A 21573-nucleotide genomic window follows, 5' to 3' on the forward strand; every position below is an offset into this window, starting at 1 on the left:
TTTTTTCTTTATCTGTTCTTTTGTATTTTCAGTTTCAACTGTCTGTCTTCTAATTCACTCATGCTTCTGCCCTTTCAAATCTGTTGTTGAATGCCTGTAATGTATTTTTAATCTCATCCATTGTGTCTTCATTCCCATAATCTGTTATTTTTCTATTTCATGCTTTCAAATTCTTCTTTGTGCCTCCCCAGTATCTTCTTAATGTCTTTATCTCTTTATCCATATTTTCCTTCATCTCCTTGTATTGATTCAGGAGATTTAAATAAACATAATTTATTACTTGTTTCAAGTATTGTGTATCATCTGGTATTTTGATTTATTCCTTTGCTTGGGCCATATAGTTCTCTTTCATAGTATGGTTTGTAATTTTTTGTTGATTTCAAGGCTTCTGATTATGATGTGGTAAGTTTACACTGATGATCAGTTTCTCTCTTGGCTGGGGATTTTGGGTTGCCTGGCTTTGTGGTACAACTCTTCTTTGATTCTTGGTTGAAATATTCTAGGTCTTTAGGATTGCCCCTGTTTAACTGCACGAAACAGAGCCAGAGACCCACTAATGGGTTGCAAACCAATTTCTGAGCACCTTGGGGTAGGGGGCAGTAAAGGCACCAGAAAGCCTCATTTATTTATATATTTCCCTTCTGGAGTGCACTTTCCTGTCTTGCTGGAAGGTGGTGCTATTTGGCAAACTGCTACACTCAAGCCTTAGAGGAGAATGTGTTCCCTGGAACCCCACCAAGGCAGGTGATGCAGAAGCTAGGTCTGGGAGAGTTCCCCATTAGGGCAGGCTATGCAGAGCCAAGCCTAACATTTCAAACTTGCTAATCAGAAGACTCTCTCCTCTCTCATCCACACCCTCCCTTTTCCTAGGGAGATTTCCTCTCCTCTCTTTCAGCAGCAGCCCATCCTGGTCAGTAAGGAGGGTGTTTTGGAAATCAGGTGAAGACAATGGCATTGCCCCACCCAGCCAGGTAAAGTGGAACCCTTGGGTCACAGCAGACCAAATTTGCTGGTCAAAAAATTGATTTGCAGTAGGCTTCATCCCTCCTTTTCCCCTTTCTGGAGAAGTAGACCCCTGTGGCATTCTTGGTCTGAAGCTGCTGCCAGGGACCTAAGGACTCGATGCTGCTTGCTTCCAGAGTTGGGGTGGTTCACCAGTAGCTACAGCTGATCCTCCCCGTAGAGTGTCCTTTTCTTCCCCCTCCCCCCCTTCTGGGTGCTACCCAGCCTTCCATTGGTCTCTTGACCCTTAGAGCTGTTGATCTGACAGTTTCTGCTTGTTGTCTAGCTATTTTTCTAGAGAAGTGAGCTCTGTACATCTTTAATCCTCCATCTTCCCAGAAGACTTAATATTATTTTAAAATCTGTAGAATCTGGTTAACGTCACCTCTCTCATTCTTGATATTGATAACTTGTGTCTTCCCTCTTTGTTTTCTCATTTGTCTAGCTATAGGTTTATGAAGTTAATTGACCTTCTCAAAGCACAAGCTTTTGGTTTACTTGATATTCTCCTTTCTTTGTTGTTGTTTGTTTGTTTGTTTATATTTCATTGTTTTCTGTTTCAATCTATATTATTTCCTTTTTTATTCTTCAAGTTTCAGTTGCTCTTCTTAGAGTTTACTGAGGTAGAATCAGAGATCACTGATTCTTCTTCACAGAGATCTTCTTTTCTAGTGTGGGCATTAGGTGCCATAAATTTCCTTCTTAGTATTGTTTCAGGGAATTCTGATATGCAGAATTTTAATTTTCATTCTGTTCAAAATAATTTCTAATTTTCTTTTTTACCTTTTTATATCAGTGGGTTATTTGAAAAAGTATGAGTTAGTTTCCGAGTCTTTGAAGAGTCCATTGAGTTTTTCCTGTTACTAATTTATGATAAATTCCATTGTGTTCAGAGACCAGACTTTGTAGACTTCAGACCTATTAAAGGCATCAAGACTTATTTTAGGCCTCTGAATTTAGTTCTTTGTGTACTTGGGAAGAAAGTCTATTCTGCTTATGGTGAGTGGAACCTTCTATAAATAATAGATCATTTTGCTTGGTAGTATAGTTTATTATATTATATTTTTGCTGAATTTCTGCTTCATTTTGTGAAATGTTTAGAATGGGGTATTGAAATCCCTAGATTGAAATGTGTATTTGTATCCTTCCAGTTCTAAATCAGTTTTGCTTCATTCATTTTGCATCTGTTTTGCATTAACTTTTGGAATTGTTTTATCTTTTTTTTATTAATTGACTTTATGATAAAATGATCATATTTATCCTTGATAAAATTATTTGCTTTTGTTCTAATGTCCACTTTGTCTGAGGCTAATACAATCATTACTGATTTCTTCTTCTAAACGTTAGCATAATATATCTTAGTCTGTTCTTTTACATTTAAGCTTTTTCTGTATTAATATTTAAAATGCCTGTTTGATTGGAGCCCTATCTTTTTTTACCCAATCTGACAATCTCTGCCTTTTAATTGGCATATTTAGACTATTTACATTTACTGTGATTACTGTTAAGGTTAAGTTTAATTCTAGCACCTTTTTATTGTTTCCTCTTTGTCCCACCTGTGTTTTAGTCAGTGATGATTCTTTTTCTGCCTTTTTTTAAATGATCAAATATTTTCTATAATTCCATTGTATTTTCTTTTTCTTTTTGTTTTAGCTGTTTGTTTTATTTTAATGGCTTCTTAAGGCTCTATCATATATATTTGCATATAATAATCACAATCTACATTCAAGTAATATAAAGTGATATATATATACATCGTTTATATGCATTTGCTGTTTTCATTTTTTAACTATTTTTATCTTTGTTTTTCATGTTGATAAGTTCTACTGTGCTTTCAAGTTCTTCTGTAAAGTCTAATGTACAGTATTCTCATTTAAAGAATTTTAAATTTTTAAAGAATTTAAATTTTTAAATTTTTAAAGAAAATCTTTTTAAAGAAAAATGGTTGTCTGTTCTCTGTGTCTATTTGCTGCGTCTTGTTTCTTTGTCTGCTTCTGTTGTTGTCAACGGCACGGGAATCTGTGTCTCTTTTTGTTGAGTCATCTTGTGTCAGCTCTCCGTGTGGGTGGTGCCATTCTTAGGTAGGCTGCACTTTCTTTTCGTGCTGGGTGGCTCTCCTTACGGGGCGCACTCCTTGCATGTGGGGGTCCCCTATGAAGGGGACACTCCTCCATGGCACGGCACTCCTTGCGGGCATCAGCACTGCACATGGGCCAGCTCCACACGGGTCAAGGAGGCCCGGGGTTTGAACTGCAGACCTCCCATGTGATAGACGGACGCCCTAACCACTGGGCCAAGTCCGCCGCCCCATTTTTCTTTTCAATGTAGTTTTCATCACAAGAAGCTTGATTTTTGTCTCTTCCATTTATGTACATTTTGAACATATGGAATACTGTTGTAATGACTATTTTATTTTCTCTGCTAGCTCTTAAACCTGTTTCACTTTTAGTTTGATTGGTTATTATTCTTTTTATGAAATGTATTTTCTTGCCTCTTTGTATACCTGGCAATCTTTTTAAAAATTCCAAGTATGGTAAATTTTATCTTATTTGGTGATATGTTTGTATTTCTGCACATCTTCTTGGGCTATTGTTGTGAGTAGTTGCCAGGCGTCTTTCACTCTAGTCCTGTTAGATAGGTGGGCCTTTCCCTGAGTCTCAGCTTTCTCACATATATTGGCTAATCTCTGCTGTATACTGGAGCAAGATGTCCTGATCCTCCAGTGTACTCTCTGTGTTGAGCTCTTTCTTCTCTGGCACACAGTCTGAAGAACTCCATCTGCTTTGGTCTTCTCAGAGTCAGATTGGTTTCTTCAATTCAGGGATTTTTGTGAGTTCCACCTCAGTTCCCTGTGCGAAGATTAGGGAGGTTTCTCAAGGGAGTAAACCAGGACAATTGTAGGCCTCACTTTCATTTGTTTCCCCTCTTATCTGATGTTTATGACTCTTGAAAACCATTTTTTTTTTGTATTTTGTCTGGTTATATTTTTGATTCTTTCAGACAGGCTTATAAATCCATTCTGTGTTAATCATATCCAGAAGAAAAATTTAAATACATAGGTTTTCATAATTATCCATATCTATTTATTCTAGTATTCCTCATTTTTCCCCTTTAGATCCAAGTTTCCTTCTGGTATCAGTTCCCTGCAGCCTAAGAATTTTCCTTTCACATTTCTTGTAATGCAGGGCTGCACGTATCTCTTGTTTTTATAACAAAATATCTTTTATCACCTTTAGTGTTGAAAAGTATTTTGTTAGCTGTAGAATTTACTTTTATCTCTAATAAAATATTACTCCATTTTCTTCTAGCATATACTGTTTCTGATACAAATCAGTTTGCACTCATATACTTTTCTCCCAGAATGTAATATGTCATAATTTTTTGGTAGTTTTGAGATTATCCATCCATCCATCCATCCATCCATCCATTTGGTAGTTTTGAGATTATCCATCCATCCATCCATCCATCCATCCATCCATCCTACCTACCTACCTACCAGGAATTGAACCCATGACCTCATATATAGGAAGCAGGTGCTTAACCACTGAGCTACATTTATTCCCCAATGAAAGTTGTTTTTTTTTTTAGGAGGTACTGGGAATTGAACCAAGTACTTCATACATGGGAAGCCGATGTTCAACCACTTGAGCTACATCTGCACACCTATTTTTTATATATACAACCTGACTCTGTGGTATCTAGAAGTGGAGTTCTTTGTACTTTTTGCTTGGTGTTTACTGAGTTTCTGTTAGTTTTTGTCTTTTATTAAACTCACTGCCTTTTCAGTTACTGTTGCAATTACTGTTTTTTGAAGCATTCTCCCTTTCCTTTCCATGTGGGCTATCATGTACTATATTAAATCAGTTCATATTGTCCCACACATCATTGAAGCTCTGTCATTTTTTATTGAGGTGAAATTAACATAAAATTAAGCACTTTGTACTGGACAGTGAACATTTAGTACATGCAAAATGCTGTGCAACCCAGCACCTCTAGTTCTAAAATATAGGAGACCCTTTACCCATTAGAAAGTTAGTTCCCTTTTCCTTCTTCTCCCGTGCCCTGAGCAACCACCAGTATACTTTCTGTCTGTATAGATTTATTTATTCTGGGTATTTCATATATATAAAATTATACAATGTATGACCTTTTGTATCTGGGTTATTATACTTAATATGTTTGAGGGTTATCCGTATTGTAGCATGTTTAAGTTCTTCATTCCTTTTATGGCTGAATAATATTTCATTGTGTGGATATACCACATTTTGTTTATCCATTTATCTGCTGATGGACATTTGAATCCTTTCTGCTTTATAGCTATTGTGAATAGTGCTGCTTTGAACATATGTATAAATGTATTTTTTTTAAGTTTTCAGTTCTTTTGGGTATATATATATATGAGTGGAATTGCTGGGTCATATGATAATTCTATGTTTAACTTTTCAAGAAATCATCAAACTGTTTTCCACAGAGTCTGATCCATTTTAGATTCCCACAAGCAATGTATGGGCATTCAGGTTTATCGATGTTCTTGTTAAAATAACAATTATTTTCCTTTTTTTTTTAAATTAAAATTTGTGGTCCTCATTAGTGTGAAGTAGTACTTCATTGTGGTTTTTATTTACATTTCCCTAATGAGTAATGATACTGAGCACCTTTTCATGAGCTTGCAAGCCATTTGTATATCTTTTGGGAAGAAATATGTTTTCAGATAGTTTTGTACATTTTTATTTTATGTTGTATTTTTGTTTTATAAGTGTTCTTTATACATTCTGGATATGAAACCCTTACAGATACATGATTTGCAAATACTTTGTCCTATTCAGTAAGTCGTTCTTTCATGGTAATGTCTTTCAATGATATAAGTCAACCAAAGGGGTGCTGATGCAAAATGCCAGAAATCTGTTGGCTTTTTTAAAGGGTATTTATTTGAGGTAAAAGATTACAGTTTACAAGTCCCCGAAGAGTCCAACTCAAGGCTGCTTTCTTACTACAGTCAGCTGCCACATGTTGAAACAAGATGGTGGGTGATCTCTGCCTCATCTCTCCTTCCTCCTTCCTCTTAAGGCTCCATGGGCCCAGCTTCTTCTTACCTCAGCTAAAGGCTGGTTTAGGCCTCATCTCTCAGGACTTCCTTTATCAGTCTCGCATAGGGCTGGTTTCCTTCCAGTCCTTATCAGCTGCTCAGCTGTTCTGTTCTCTTCAACTGCAAACTATCAGGTGAATGGCTCATCTCTCTGCCCCGGACCTGCAGGATCAAAACTGAAAAAGTTCTTCCCTCTTCCGTTTCTGTGGCGCTCTCTCTTTTCTTGAGTGAGTTTCTGTTTATATCAACCCACCAAGGGGACAGGGACTCAACCCTGAGTCACACCCTACTGATGTAGTCGAATAAAGCCCTAATCTTTTATCAAGTAAACCTAAAACCTTTGATTTAATACATTCAAAGGGTATCACACCCAGAGGAACAGACCCATTTACAAACTTAATTTTTCAATTTTTTTTTGATTCATAAATAACCTCAAACTGCCACAGTGAAGTGCATTTTTGTGTTTTATTTTTCTTTTGTTGCTTGTGTTTTTCATGTAAGAATGCAATGTTGAATCCAAAGTCAAGCTGTTTAACCCTGTGATTTCTTCTAATGGTTTTCTGGTTTTATCTCCTATATTTAGGTTACTGATCTATTTATGTTCATTTTTGCATTTGTTCTGAGATAAGGTTCTAACTTCATTCTATTTTATGTGGATATCCCATTGTCCCAGCACTATTCTTTTCCTATAGAATGGTCTTGGTAACCTGCTGAAAATTCATTAGCTGTGGATGGATGCATTTATTTCGGGACTCTCCATTTATTCCATTGCCCTTTATGCCTGTCCAATGTGAGTACTACACTGTTTTGATAGGTTCATGTAGGTCTGGAAGTTTTGAAATTGGGAAGGGAGACCTCCAACTTTACTTTGTTCATCTTTTTCACTATTGTTTTCGCAATTCAGGGCCTCTTGTAATTCCATATGAATTCAACAGTTATCTTTTCCATTTCTCTAAAAAATCATTGGAAATTTGATAGGAATTGCATTGAATGTCCCAAACATTTTGGGTAGTATTGCCATTTTAACAATATTGAATCTTCCAATCTGTGGACACAACATTTTTACATTTACTTAGGTCCTAATTTATTTCAGCAACATTAAAAAATTTTTTTTCCCATTACAGTTATGTCCTTGGTTAATGTTGTAACAAGTTCTTCATAAATGTTCATGTTAGGAAGTTCTATCCTAAATACGGTTTACTTAGTATATTTATCAGGGAAGTTTGTTGGGTTTGTCAAATGCCTTTTCTGCATCAATTGCAATGATCATGGTTATTGCTTTTTTGTTTTCCTTTTGTCTAATATTGTGTTTATTACATTGATTCATGTTCTTATGTTGTGTTACTCTTGCATTCCTTGGATAAACCACATGTGATAAAGATTTTTAATTTTTTTAATATCCTATTAGATTAGGTATACTAGTATATTGTTGAATTTTTGCATCTATATCCATAAGAAATATTGCTCTGTTTCTTTTCTTGTGATGTCTTTCTTTGGGCTTGATAGAATAAATTATGAAGTACTTCTTCCTCTTTTAATATTTGGGAGAGTTTGAGAAGTATTACTGTTAATTTCTCTTTAAATATTTCATAGAATTCATCACTGTAAACATGTTTCTGGACTTTTTGGGAGGATTTTTTATTACATAATCAGTCTCTTGTTATAAGTCAGTTTATATTTTCTGTTTCTTCTTGAGTTAGCTTTGGTAATTTTTTGTATCTAGAATTTGTTCATTTCATCTAGATATGTAATTTATGAACACACAGTTGTTAATAGTAACCTTTACAATTCTTTTTATTTCTGTAGATATTGTAGTAATATCCCCCATTTCTTTCTATTTTAGTTTTTGTGTCTTTTTATTTGTCAGTTTAGCTGAAATAGTATGAATTTTATTGCTTTCACAGAAATAAATTTTGATTTTATTGATTCTCTTGATTGTTTGTTCTCTACATTTATCTCCTCTATAAAATTTATTTATTCCTGTCAATATGCTAGCTTTGAGTTTAGTTTGCTCTTTTTTTTTTTTACTGGTTCCTTAAAATGTTGTTAGGTTATTGATTGGAAATCTTTCTTCTTTTTTAATGTTGACTTGTACTGCTTTAAATTTTCCACTAAATACTACTTTAAGTAAATCCATGAGGTTTGGTATATGTACTTTCATATTTGTCTCTTAAATATTTTCTGATTTCCCATGTGTTGTCTCTTTGGACCTTTCAGATGTTAATCAATTTTTTATTTTCCACATATTTGAGAATTTACCAACTTTTCTTCTTTATTGATTTCTAGTTTCATTGTATTGTGGCCAGAGATGATGCTTTATATGATTTTCATCTTTAAATTTATTAAGACTTATTTTGTGACCTAATGTGTGGTCTATCCTGTAGAATTTTCCATGTGCACTTGAGAAGTGTTTGAATTTTGTGGTAGAGTGTTCCATTAAGTATATTCATTCTGGTTGTTTTAAAGTGTTGTTCAACTCCCCCATTTCCTGATACATCTCTCTAGTTTTTTATCCATTATTGAAAGTGGGATATTGAGGCCTCCAACTTTTAATATAGGACTCTTTCTCCCTTCATTTTTTCATTGTTTACTTCATATCATTTGTGGCTTTCCTTTTTGATGCTTACATATTTATAATACCATATCTTTTGATAAATTGTCCCCTTTATCAACATATAATGTCCACATTCAACTCTTGGAATGGTTTCTAAATTAAGTATATCACTCTTATATTGGTATAGACATTCCTTCCTGCCTTTTATCAGTTACTATTTTCATAGAATATCTTTTCCCATTCTCTAACATTAAATCTATTGGTGTTTTGCATCTAATATGAGTCTGTTGTAGATAGCATATAGTTGGATCATGTTATCATATCCATTTTGCCAATCTTTGCCTTTTGATTGGAGAAGTTAATCAATTTAAGTTTTAAAAAATTACTGATAAGGAAGAATGTATGCCATTTTGCTGTTTTTTTTGGGGGGGTGTCTTTTACCTTTTCTATTACTCATTTCCTCCTTTTCTGCCTTTTAGTGTGAGTTTAATTGATGCCTTTTTAATGTACCATTTTGATTTCCTTATTTCCTTTGTGTATTTTTTTTTTTTTTTTTTTTTTAGATTTTAGGTATTTTCTAAGTGGGTACCACGGGGATTACAATTAATATCTAAAGTTTATTATAACCATCTCGTTTGAATTAATACTGTCTTAACTTTACAACATACAAAATCTCTGCTCTTTACAGCTTGTCCTCCCATGCTCTGTATGTTGTTGTAGTCACAACTTAATTTTTTATAAATTATGTGCACGTTAACATAGATTTATATTTTAATGCACTTGCCTTTTAAATAATGTAATAAATAAAAAAGGAGTTGCAATCCACAAATAAAATAATACTAACTTTTATATCTACCTATATATTAACCTTTACTGGAGGTCTTTATTTCTTCGTATGAGATACTGTGTCATGTCCTTTCATTTCAGTCTAATGGACTCCTTTTAGAATTTCTTGCAGGGCAGTTCTACTAGCAACAGACTCCCTCAGCTTTTGTTTATCTGGAAATGTCTTAATTTCTCCTTCATTTTGCTGGATAGAGAATATTGGTTTACAGTTTTTATTTTTTTAAGTTTTTTTCTTTCAAGTCTTTGAAAATCTCAGCCCACTCTTCTCTGGCCTACATAGTTTCTGATGAGAAAACTGCTATTAACCTTTTTGAGGATTCCTTGAACATGATGTATTGTTTCTCCCTTGCTGCTTTCAAGATTCTTTTCTCCTGACTTTCAGCAATTTGATTATCATGCGCCTTGATGTGGATCTCTATTTTCATCCTTCCTAGAGTTTGTTGAGCTTCTCAAATGTGTATATTCATGTCTTTTATCATTCCAGAATTTTCAGATGCTATTTCTTTAAATAGCCCTTCTGCCCATTTTTCTCATTCTTTTTTCCTGGGATTCCTGTTACGTATATATTGTTATGTTTTCTCATGTTTTCCAAGTCCCTTTGTCATTTTTTTTCTTCTCTGCTTCTCACATTGGATAATTTAAATTGATGTGTCTTCACACTTGCTTACTCTTCTTTTTGGTCAACTCTTCTGTTGAAACCTTTTAGTGAGTTTTTAATTTCATTTATTATACCTTTCAGCTCCTGAATCTGTTTAGTTTTTTTTTTTTTAATAATTTCTACCTCTTTAGTCATAGTCTGTATTTGTTCATTCATTGTTCTTTGATTTAAAGTATTTATCTAGGTATTTTCTTGCATTCCACCAGGCAAGAAAAAAAAAAAAAAGGAGAATAATGAAATACCTCTCCTAGTTTTGCAGACTGACTTTCTGCTGGAGCTTTCTTTAATGCTTAGCCAGGCTTATGCAACCCTACCTTTGCTTTCATTTCTGACCTGAAATTTCTCTAGAGATCAGCCAGAATGGACTTACAGAATCTTTTCAAGTCTTTTCTGAGTGTTTGTCTTTCCCTGGGTCTTTTCATGCCTTTCTACATTGTCCAGCACATTGAGCACATTTGAATACTCTAATTTGTCAAAGAAACTCTATCCCTAGCTTTTTCTCCCAGGTTTTCAGTACTCTTTTGTATGCCTCAACTATAATCTTCTACCCCATGCAGTGGCAATTGTTCGTTCTCCTTACAGCCTTATAGTATTTTAGAGGAATACCTGCCAGTTTCCCATCTGAGTGACTCTGGAGCTAATAAAACAAATACAAATGTCTTGTGTATTCAGTGTATTGCACATTCATCATCCCAGTCACTTCCAGAGCACTTTCATTATTCCAGTAATAATAACAAAAAAGCAAAGCTCATCACTCTCAATCTCTCCATGCCTCATCTGACATACACAGTTGCTATTCATTTTCCTTTTCTTTAGTATATTTATATTTTGTAAAAACAGTCTTTATATATGCAGTATTACCCATATTCGTTTTACCTAAGGTTTTACTCTCATACATTTCCATGTTAACAGTTTGTTGCTTTCCTTTTAGTAATATACATGACCTTAGACTTTCCTTTTCCAACCACTATGTTCACTAATTTTGGTTATTTATTCCTTTCTGTCCTTGAATACATTTATGCCAACTTGAGAAATCACCAAACTGTTTTCACAATGGCAAAAAAATTCATTTCTACCACCCTTGTACAGGAATTCCAATTTAAATGCCCTTGTTAACACTTATTTCCCATTTGTTGCTTTTTTTTTTAAAGCCATACTACTAGTGGGTTGAAAGTGATATCTCATTGTGGTTTTGATTTGCATTTCCTTGGTTAGTAATCTTTTCATGATTACTCATTAATTGAGTGTCTTTTCATTTTAATTTTATGTTTTTGTTGTTGAGTTGCAAGTATTCTTTATATATTCTGGATACTAGACCCTTACAGTATTGCAAATATTTTCTCACATTCTGTAAGTCATCCTTTTGCTTTCATGATAATATCTTTTGGTGCTGAGACATTTTTTGTTTTTACTTTGATGAAGTCCAACTTTTATGCTTTTTGTTGTTTTTGTTGTTGCTTATGCTTTTGGGACCATATCTAAGAATCCATTGCCAAATACAAAGTCATGAAATTTCAACAATGTTTCTTTCTAATGGCTTTATGGTTTTACTTTTTAAGTTTTGGTGACTGATGGGTTCTATGTTCATTTTTTTTTTTAGTATATTATAAGATAGGGTCTAACCTAATTCTTTCATACATGAATGCCCCATTATCCCAGCACCCATGGGTTGAAAAAACTCTCCTTTCTCCATTAATTGGCCTGTTTACCCTTTTAGAATATATTATAGAAGTAGCCATGGGTTTATTTTTGAACTTTCAATTCTATTCTACTTCTCTATATGTTTGTCATTATGCCTGTATGTCTGTAGTAAGTTTTTAAATTGGGAAGTATGAGCCCTCCAACTTTGTTCTTCCTTTTCAATATTGTTTTGGCTATTTGGGTTTTCTTGCAGTTCTTTATACATTTGGGGATTAGCATTTCCATTTGTACAAAAAATAACTTGGTATTTGAGAAGGATTACATTGATTCTATGTATTGTTTTAGAAAGCATTTCCATTTTGACGATATTAAGTTTCCCAATCAATTACATGAGATGTCTTTATATTTATTTGGGTATTCGATATGTTTCTTTCAGCAATATCTTGTAGTTTTCAGTGGACAAGTCTTTCACCTCCTTGGTTAAATTTATTTCTAGGTGTTTTATTATTTTGGATGATGTTGTTTTCTTGAATTAATTTTTTGATTGTTCATCGATGGGGTATAGAATCACAACTCTTTCCAGTGTTGATCCTGGCCCTGTGTGGCAACTGTGTGGAAGTTTATAAAGTTTTATTATTTTTTTGTGTGTGGATTACCTGGGATTTTCTCTATATAAGACGATGTTACCTGAAAATAGATAGTTTTACTTCTTCCTTTCCAATTTGAATGCCTTTTCTTTTCTTTTCTTGCCTCATTATTCTGGCTAGAAATTCTAGTAAAATGTTGAAAGGAACAGTGAAAGCAAGCATCCTTGTCTTGTTTCTAATCATAGGTTGAGACTTTTCATGTTTTCACCATTGAGTTTGGTCTTAGCTTTGGGTTTTTCACAATTAAATGATAATTTTGAGGACTTCCTAGCTATTCCTAGTTTTCATAGTGTTGTTTTGTTTTTTTAATCAGGAAATGATGTTGGATTTTGTCAAATGCTTTTCCTGTTTCAATTGAGATAATCATAGTGGTTTTTTTGGTCCTACATTCTCAGTGTGATAGAGTACTTTGATTGATTTTCTTGTGTTAGACCACTTTGCATTCCTGGGATAAATCCCACTTAATCGTAGTATATAATCATTTTAATATCATGTTGGATTTGGTTTGCTAGATTTTTGTTTTTTTTCTGTTTTGTTTTAGGAATTTTTTGTTTATATTAATAAGTGATAGTGGTATGTAGTTTTCTTGTGGTGTCTGTCTAGTTTTAGAGTCATGGTAATACTGGTCTCATCAAATGATCTTGGAAGTGTTCCCACTTTCTGTTTTGGAAGAGTTTAAGAAGAACCAGTATTACATTTTCTCTAAATATTTGCTGAGTTTCAGCCATGAAAACATCTATTTCTGGACTTTCCTTTCTTTAAGGTCAGTAGTAATATCCACTTTCATTTCTGAATTTGGTTATTTGTGTCCCCTTGCCCACCCCCCATATAGTTAAATTCTTGTCAATTTTGTTACCTTTTCAAAGAACCAACTTTTTAAAAAATGTACTTAAAAATTTTTTTAAAGATATTTAGATTATATGAATGTTACATAAAAAATATAGGGGATTCCCATATGCCCCACTTCCAACCCCTTCCACATTTTGCCACATTAACAACATCCTTCATTAGTGTGGTATATTTGTTACAATTGATAAACACATTTTGGAGCATTGCCTCTAAGCATAGATTATAGTTTACATTGTGGCTTACACTCTCTTCTGCACAGTTCTATAAGTTTTGACAACATATATAATGGCTTGTACCTGTCATTGCAGTTACTGAACTGACTTGATTTTATTGGTTCTTAAATTGTTTTACTTTTCTCTATTTCATTTATCTTTGATGTATTCTTTATTTCCTTCTTTCAGCTAGCTTTGGATTCAATTTTTTCTTCTCTTTCGAGGTGTGAGGTTAGGCTGTTGGTTTGAGATCTTTCATATTTTTTTAATGTAGGCATTTACTGCTCATTTCTCTCTATGCTCTGCCTTCAGGGCAGTCCTGTATTTTGATACATTGTTTTTGTGTTCATTCATCCTTAAGTATTTTCTAATTTCCCTTGTTTTTCATCTTTGTTTGAGTATTTTATTTAATTTCTTCATGTTTTGAATTTACCGGTTTTCTCTTCAATTGATTTCTAGTTTCAGTATATTTTGATCAAAGATACTTTGCATGATTTTAATCTTTGTAAATTATTGAAACATGTTTTTTGCCCTATTATAAGGTCTGTTCTAGAGAATGTTCTATGTACACTTCAGCAGAATTTGTATTCTGCTGTTTTGGGATGGAGTTCCTATATGTGTCCATTTGATTTTGTTGGTTTATAGTGTTCATCAAATCCTCTATTTCCTTACTGATCATCTGTCTAGTTATTCTATCCATATTGAAATTGGTGTTTTGTAATCTCCAGCTATAAATGTAGAACTATCTATTTCTCCTTTCAATTCTTTCAGTATTTTCTTCATAGAACTTGGGGCTCTCTTGTTTGATGTGTATATGTCTATAGTGTTTTAGCTTCCTAATGAATTGATCCTTTTATCAGTATATAATGTTACCATTGTATCTTATATATAATGTATATAATGTATATAATGTACCATTGTAACAGTTTGACTTAAAATTTAGTCTGTCTCATTTTAATACAGCTGCTCAAGCTTTAATTTGTTAATATTTACATGTAATATTTTTCCATCCTGTCACTTTCCACCAGTTTCTTTCTTTGGATTTTAAGTTAGTCTCTTACAGACTATTTGGATCATTTTTAAAAGCATTTGGATCATTTTTAAAAGCATTCTGCTAATCTCTGATGTTTAATTGGAAAGTTCCATCTGTTAACATTTAAAATAATTAACAATATGGAAGGATATACTTCTGCAATTTTGCTCTTTGTTTTCTGTTTGTCTTTTACTATTTCTGTTCTTCATTTCCTCAAAACTGCCTTCATTTTACATGTAATTGATTTCTGTACTGTACTATTTTGATGTTCTTCTCATTTCCCTTATGTATAATTTTTTATTAGTCGTTACAGAGATTACAATTAAAATCCTAACTTTATTAAAAACTATTTTTGATTTTATTTTCTGTGTGATGTACCTATTTGTTTAGTGAGTTTTCTAACCTATTTTTGTAAAGTCTGCATTCTTTATCTTGGGTAGTTTGTGTTCATCTAGAGTTTGTTGGAGATATTCTTGAAGGCCTGGAGTAGAGAGAGGAAAGTATGAGAGAGAAATAACAGATGGAATGAGAGAAACAGGAAAAAGGAAATAAAGAATAAAAACCTCCCCCAAACAAAACAGAACAAAAACTCTTTTCCAGCCTTTGCAATTGCCTACGTACTTGGCCACTCTGTGGATTGAGTTGTTGTACAGTGTGTTGTAGGAACATAGACTCGAGCACAATGGAGATTCCCAATAAATGACTGCTTTGTTACCAGTACAACACACAAGGTCTGAAAAAGCAAGGGAAGATGGTCCCGTCATGGCTGGTCCCCCAGGAAGACAACTGGATCAGGGTCAGTGGATGCTGGCTCTGCATGTTCTGCTTTGCATTGTTAATGAGGGACCCTGTGCTGCCTGAGCACGTGAGTTTTATATATCCTTCAGGGGGTGGCCCTGCCACTGAATAAAAAACATGTTTCACGCAAACTTTGTACAGAGTTCCAGCACAGCAAGCAGCTGGGGCTGCTTGTTCCTAGTTTCGGGTTCAAGGTATAGTCAGGCTGTTCCATTTCTCAATAGCTTGTTTTTCATAGTTGAGAACCAACATCTCTCCCAGGCTCTGAAATTGAAATATATTGAAACATATACATACAAGCAAGAGGGGAAAAGGAGGAGAAGTATAGAAGATGGCCACTGAGCATGTCTGTGATCTCCCTGCATGTTTCTTCATGTTTAGGTAGACTATTTACAACTCTGTCTTAGCCTTCATTTCCTTCTCACACTGAGCCTAGAGATCTGCCAGAGGGTGAAAGCTTAGGGTCTTCTCTAAAGCATGCATTCTTTCCTTGGTATGTGGATAGCTTTATAAATTCTCTAATACACCCAGGGACTCTTGAATACCCTGATCTCTCAAAGAAGCTCTCTCCCCAGCATCTTCTACCAGGATTTTGGTTTGCTGTTGTATGCCTCAATTGTAATATTTTGTCCCAAGCATTGGCTTACAATGCTTTGAAGAATTCCCACCATTTTTTCTGCCCTGAGTGAGTTCCAGGTTAGATGGAACAAAGACAGATACCTTTCACCAGTGTTTCAGGTAGCCCCAGACAAGTTACATCATACAGTCCCAATTCTTTGTGAGAAAGGTTTACTCTGCTCACTCTGGAGCTATGGACATGGTTCCAAACTGGGACTCCATGCTGTTGTATTCAAAAAACCACTTCCAGGGAGGGGATAGGAAGGGCAAGTAAAAACACCGCAAAGCTTTCCTACACTTTTGAAGTTGTTTTTCCTTGATTCATCATTTGCTTGGGTGCTATATACCTTTGACTTTTTTCCAGAGTTCTGACAAAATTAATTTCGATAGTTGACATTCTGATTTTTCATTGTTTCTTTATAGGATGGGCACTTTGAGCTGCCTACTCTGCCATTTTCGCTATCTCGTCACTTGTTTTTAAAATTTTATGTAAATTGTCATTGTTAACTAATTTTTGTTTAATTATTATCAGTCTTGCTTATTTTCTCTATTTGTTACTTCTTAGGAAAGTCTGTCTTCCTCACAGTCATGAAAATGTCCCTGGTATTTTATTTCATTAATTGCAAAATTTTGTTTCTATACTCTCAGGACTTGAACCTAGATAAACTGTATTTTATAGAGAGAATGAAATAAGATTACAGACTTTATATAGTGTAATGTATATGTGTGTGGTGTGTGTGTGTCTGTGCATATATATGGGTCTTTTATAGGTTCTCTGTCGTATTTTACTTATCTGTGGTAATTGCTAAAGCTTTATTAAATATCTTAAATTATAGAGAGGCCAAACCACCTTCGTTATTTTATTTTTTATATTTAGCAGTTTTAATTTGGTTTGTCTAATTTAATTAAATAAAATCATTATTGAGATTTGATTGGTGATTGCTTTGAATGTATAGATTAATTTTGTCAAAATTTACTTTCTTATATAAATATCATATAGCTGCCTGTTTAAAAATCCACTCTGAGAATCTGGTTTATTTTAACCAATTCACTTTTGCAGTTATAATGTTATTTAGTTCTCTTTTATTATTTTCATTTCAGTTTAGTTAAATATATCACAATTTATTTATAAGGTATGTATTTTACTTTTGTTGACAGTCTCACCCCTACTTTTTCCTGCTATTACAAATATTGCTGTCATGAGTATTTTCTTGTATCCTAGTGTCTATAATTCTTCAAGGTCTTTACCTAATAATGAATCACAAAATATACGGTTTATTAAAAAATGTCAGACTGTCTTCCAAAGTGGTTATGTTAATTCACACTTTTACAACAGAATGTAGGAGAAATCCTGTTGTTCCATATCTTTCCAATAGCTGGAAGAATTAAACCTTCAGTATGTGTCAATCTGATGAATATGTAATGTATTACATTTTGATGTTTATTTGTATTTCTCAGATTCCCATTTCATTTGAGCACTTTTTGTGGACAAAAACGTATTTTAACATTTTTCTTTAAGTCCACAATTCCACTTGAGAAAGAAAAAAGCATTTTAATGTATAAACACCATTAGAAAGTATCATAGGTAAGGACTGTGACACTAGACATAAAGTATTAGTATTAATAAAGTATTAATTAAGAACTTTATTTGAATATATTTATTTAAGCTTTGGTTTAGATGATTTTATAAAAGTATCAGTTTTACTTGTACCAAATCAATATAGATTGGTTTAGAGCCTGCCAAGAATGAAACCATCTTATATAATTCTCTTAACTATGTGTGTAAAGACTGCAGGCAGATTTCTCTTCTGTGCGTGTAAAGATTGTTAGCACTTTGAATTCCTTTACTCAGCATTTTCCAAATTGTAATCTAATAAATGTTAATACATGTGCTTTGAGAGATAGTGTACCATAGTCCCATACCTTAAAGAAACATACTCTTTTTTTTTTTAAAGATTTATTTTTCATTTATTTCTCTCCCTCCCCTCCCACCCCCCCAGTTTTCTTGCTCTCTGTGTACATTCGCTGTGTGTTCTTCTGTGACCGCTTCTATCCTTATTAGTGGCACTGGGAATCTTGTGTTTCTTTTTGTTGTGTCATCTCGTTGTGTCAGCTCTCCATGTGCTGACCATTCTTAGGCAGGCTGCACTTCTTTCGCGCTGGGCGGCTCTCCTTACAGGGCGCACTCCTTGCGCGTGGGGCTCCCCTACGCGTGGGACACCCCTGCATGGCAGGGCACTCCTTGCTCGCATCAGCACTGCACATGGGCCAGCTCCACATGGGTCAAGGAGGCCTGGGGCATTGGGAATTTATAATGTGCCTTTTCATTTAAGCACTCTTGTTTTTATTGCAGCAAATGCAACTATTTTAAATTCGTTTAAACTTTTTTTCAATTGGAAACATTTTTCCCCAAATAATACATCCCTTAAAACGTGAGGAACTCTGTTGAACATAGTGTGGAATACCCTGCCTCTGAGTAACAGACTATTTCCCAATTTTGAAAAAAAAATTATATAAAATCAAACAATACAATATGCCTCAGTGCCAAACAATAATATGTATTATTGAATCTTGTTTCTGAAAATTCATCTTCTTTGAAAATTTATCTTCCAAATAAAGTTAATTTATGTGGCATTTTTGGAAACGTTTACTTATTAGCTTATTCTTTATTCACAGTGATCTGCAGCCCTGGAACTTATAACCCCCGTGATGGACTTCACTGCCTTCCGTGCAATACCAGTTTCGTGTATGGAGCAAAAGCATGCTAAGAGACCATTATTTTGAGTTCCTCGGTGGTTTACTAATCACAAAAGTATTTTTTGAAATATATGTACTAAATCAACATTATGCCAAAATTAAATGTATTAGATTTTACAAAAAAAATAGTGAGTCATCATTTTAATAAAATACTATACATTCAAGTATTTTATGAATAACATTCTATAATCATCACCTATTTATGCCAGACCGATATATGATTCCAAACTATCTCTTGTGCCACTGCATTTAAAAAATAGATTTAAATATACCCTATTGAGCTACTCCAAATTTTTTCAGGATTTAAAAAAAATCCCATTCTATTTATACTATATGTAAACTAGAGTCAGACTAGCATATTTTTCTATAATCAACTTCATTTCAGCTTGTTTCATTCCTTTGATTTGATTTTATGGGGTTTTATTCCTTCAGGTTTAACTTTTTGTAGTTCAAAGTCACTTTTAAAGCCTGGAAGTCTTATTATTGCAATGTTTAGCTTCTAAAGTGTAAGGCCTACCCTCCAACACACTTTGGGGTTTTAATATAGTTCAGTTTGACTGTCTTAAGCATTTGCAGTTAAAACTCCAGTAAGTTACCTTTTTGATCTTTTAGTATGGAGTAATCATTGCATATGCCTAAATTAACATTTGAATTTTCTCAGTATAAACACAGAGAGAGAGAGAGGGAGGGAGACACCAAGATATTTGTTTTAGTTTGCCAAAAGTCTGACAATGCAAAGTACCAGAAATGGGTTGGCATTTAGAAAGGGGATTTATTTGGGGTAGAAGCTTACGTTCCAAGGCTGTGAAAAGTCCAAATCAAGCACCATAAGAGGTGCTTTGTCACCAAAGTCAGCTGCCACATCTTGCAACAAGATGGCCAGTGATACCTGCTAAGGTTTGAGCTCAGCTACTGGCAACCGGGCATAGGGTTTCTCTTTATAGGCCTCCTGTATCAGTATCAGCTTCTCTCCTTTCTTTCTGAATTGAGCTATAATCTCTCAGACCTATAGCAGGACTTGTCTCCTCTTTAGCCACAGAAACTCTTGGGCGCTTTGTGCTTAATCTTCTAGTCCTCTCACATGGCAGGATGAAAAATGGTGGTTCCTTTTTCCTGTGTCTCTGTGTATCTGTTTATCTCAGACGCAGCAAGAGGGCAGAGAATCATGCCTCACTGACACAGTCCAATCAAAAACCCAAAATCAATCTTACCAAGTAATCTAATTAAGTACCCCTCAATTGAATTTAATGCAATCAAAGAGTATCACGCACAAAGAAATAATGCAGTTTACAAACACAATCTTACCCTTTTTGGTATTCATAAAATAATCTCAGACTGCCACACTATTTAAGCTATTTCTTTTTGCAAGCAACACTTCCATGGAAAAGAATCAAATATGTATCAAAATCTTTTTCATTTTCTTTGCTATTAAAATGAGTATTCCATGACAGATACTAGTACTGACTGACCCATTTTCACTTTGGGATGTTATATTTGAATATGGATAATTGTCCAAAGAATTAAATACTTAGATAACTGTGAAAAACACAAGTAAGTTACAAAATTGTCTCTCAATTTTCTAATTTTAGTTTTGTTTATATTTACATCAACTTTACTGTTTCCTTGGCATTCTCTGTTTAGTTTTTTATATGTCTTCTCTTTTAACATAAACATTTATAAATGGCAAATATATAAAGGTTGAATCTAAATAAAACTGTGTAATGCTCTGACATATTTAGGATCTGATTTGACTTTTACAAATTAACCGTGTAGTTAATAAACCTCTCACTTGTAAGAAATGTAACCTCAGATTCCTCACCCAAGTCCAGTGGGAAGAGAAATAACATGCAGTTATGTCTCTTTGGCAGTTCTGCTGTGTGTATCTGTGATTTTCTTTTCTTTTTATCCCTAATCTCTTGGGGCTTTCATAACCATGATGTAACTGTTTTCATATAGTTTATAGGAAGTTTCCAGGTGCCACCTTTTTTCTATTAAGTAACATATTGAACATGACACTGTTTGCCTGACTTACGGTTCTTCTCTAAGTAACAAACACATGTTCTGTAACTAGTAAAAGGCCTATTGAGTCTTTCACAAAAACCAACCTCCTTAATGTTTTCAAATTTCTTAATTGTATAATATAATAAATTGAAATACATAGTTTTTCCACTTTTTTTGTGTGTTTTTTTAAAATGTTGAATAATTTTGAGTAAGATATAGTTTCCTCTGACATGAACAGCATGAGATTAATAGCTAGTTCGCCTGGGAAACCAAAGGCAGAGTTATAATAGCAGTCATAGGTATTTGAGATCAGAATCAGATCAAGGAGATATAGATGGTTTGGGATAAGGATAGACAAAAAGAAGGAGGAAGATCAGCATTAGTTCAGGATATTTAGCTTGGGAAGGCAGACCAGAAAAATGATGAGACAAGTATCAGAGCGCAGAATAAAATAAGATGAACAGAGTACAGGAAAAAAGAACAATCTGTGAAATTGTAGCAGAAGAAAGTACAGGAGAAGAAAGGGAAAGATTAATTGCTTCTCTTTCTTGGTTCCCATAGTTAAGTGTTCTTTGTTCTATTTATGCTCTGTGAAATGTTCTTTTTGCTCTATTTATGTTTCATTGTATTACTATTTTAGTTAATTGTGCATTGTCTGTCTTTCACATTCACTTTTTACTGGGATGTTTCTAGTTTCCCAGCCCTTTGCCTAGAACAGTTAGGGGTTTAATAATTTTAAAAATTAATAGATTATTAAACTTCTATGAGTATAAATACTTAAGTAACTAAGACAGATGTCACTTTTATTATATTAACAGATAGGACTTAAAATTTTGAAAGTTAAGGAGATGACAATATATATGATACAAAT

General features: G+C 33.9%; 1 protein-coding gene across 2 annotated transcripts in view; it reads left to right on the plus strand.

Moving 5' to 3' along the window:
- ZPBP (zona pellucida binding protein) overlaps positions 1-20864 on the plus strand; it is a 129337-nt gene extending 108473 nt beyond the window's left edge. Inside the window, exon 9 of one of the 2 annotated variants that reach the window (XR_009185726.1) lies at positions 18621-18718. Coding sequence is in view for 1 of the 2 variants with exons in the window: in XM_004460768.5 (XP_004460825.2) it covers positions 18621-18712 (92 nt within the window). In the remaining variant the exon portion in view is untranslated. Of the gene's footprint in view, positions 1-18620 lie in introns of both variants that reach the window. The other variant, XM_004460768.5, reaches the window with a different exon arrangement.
- The last annotated feature ends 709 nt before the right edge of the window (positions 20865-21573 follow it).

Source organism: Dasypus novemcinctus, chromosome 5 (assembly GCF_030445035.2).
Source record: "Dasypus novemcinctus isolate mDasNov1 chromosome 5, mDasNov1.1.hap2, whole genome shotgun sequence".
Taxonomy (NCBI): Eukaryota; Metazoa; Chordata; class Mammalia; order Cingulata; family Dasypodidae; genus Dasypus; species Dasypus novemcinctus.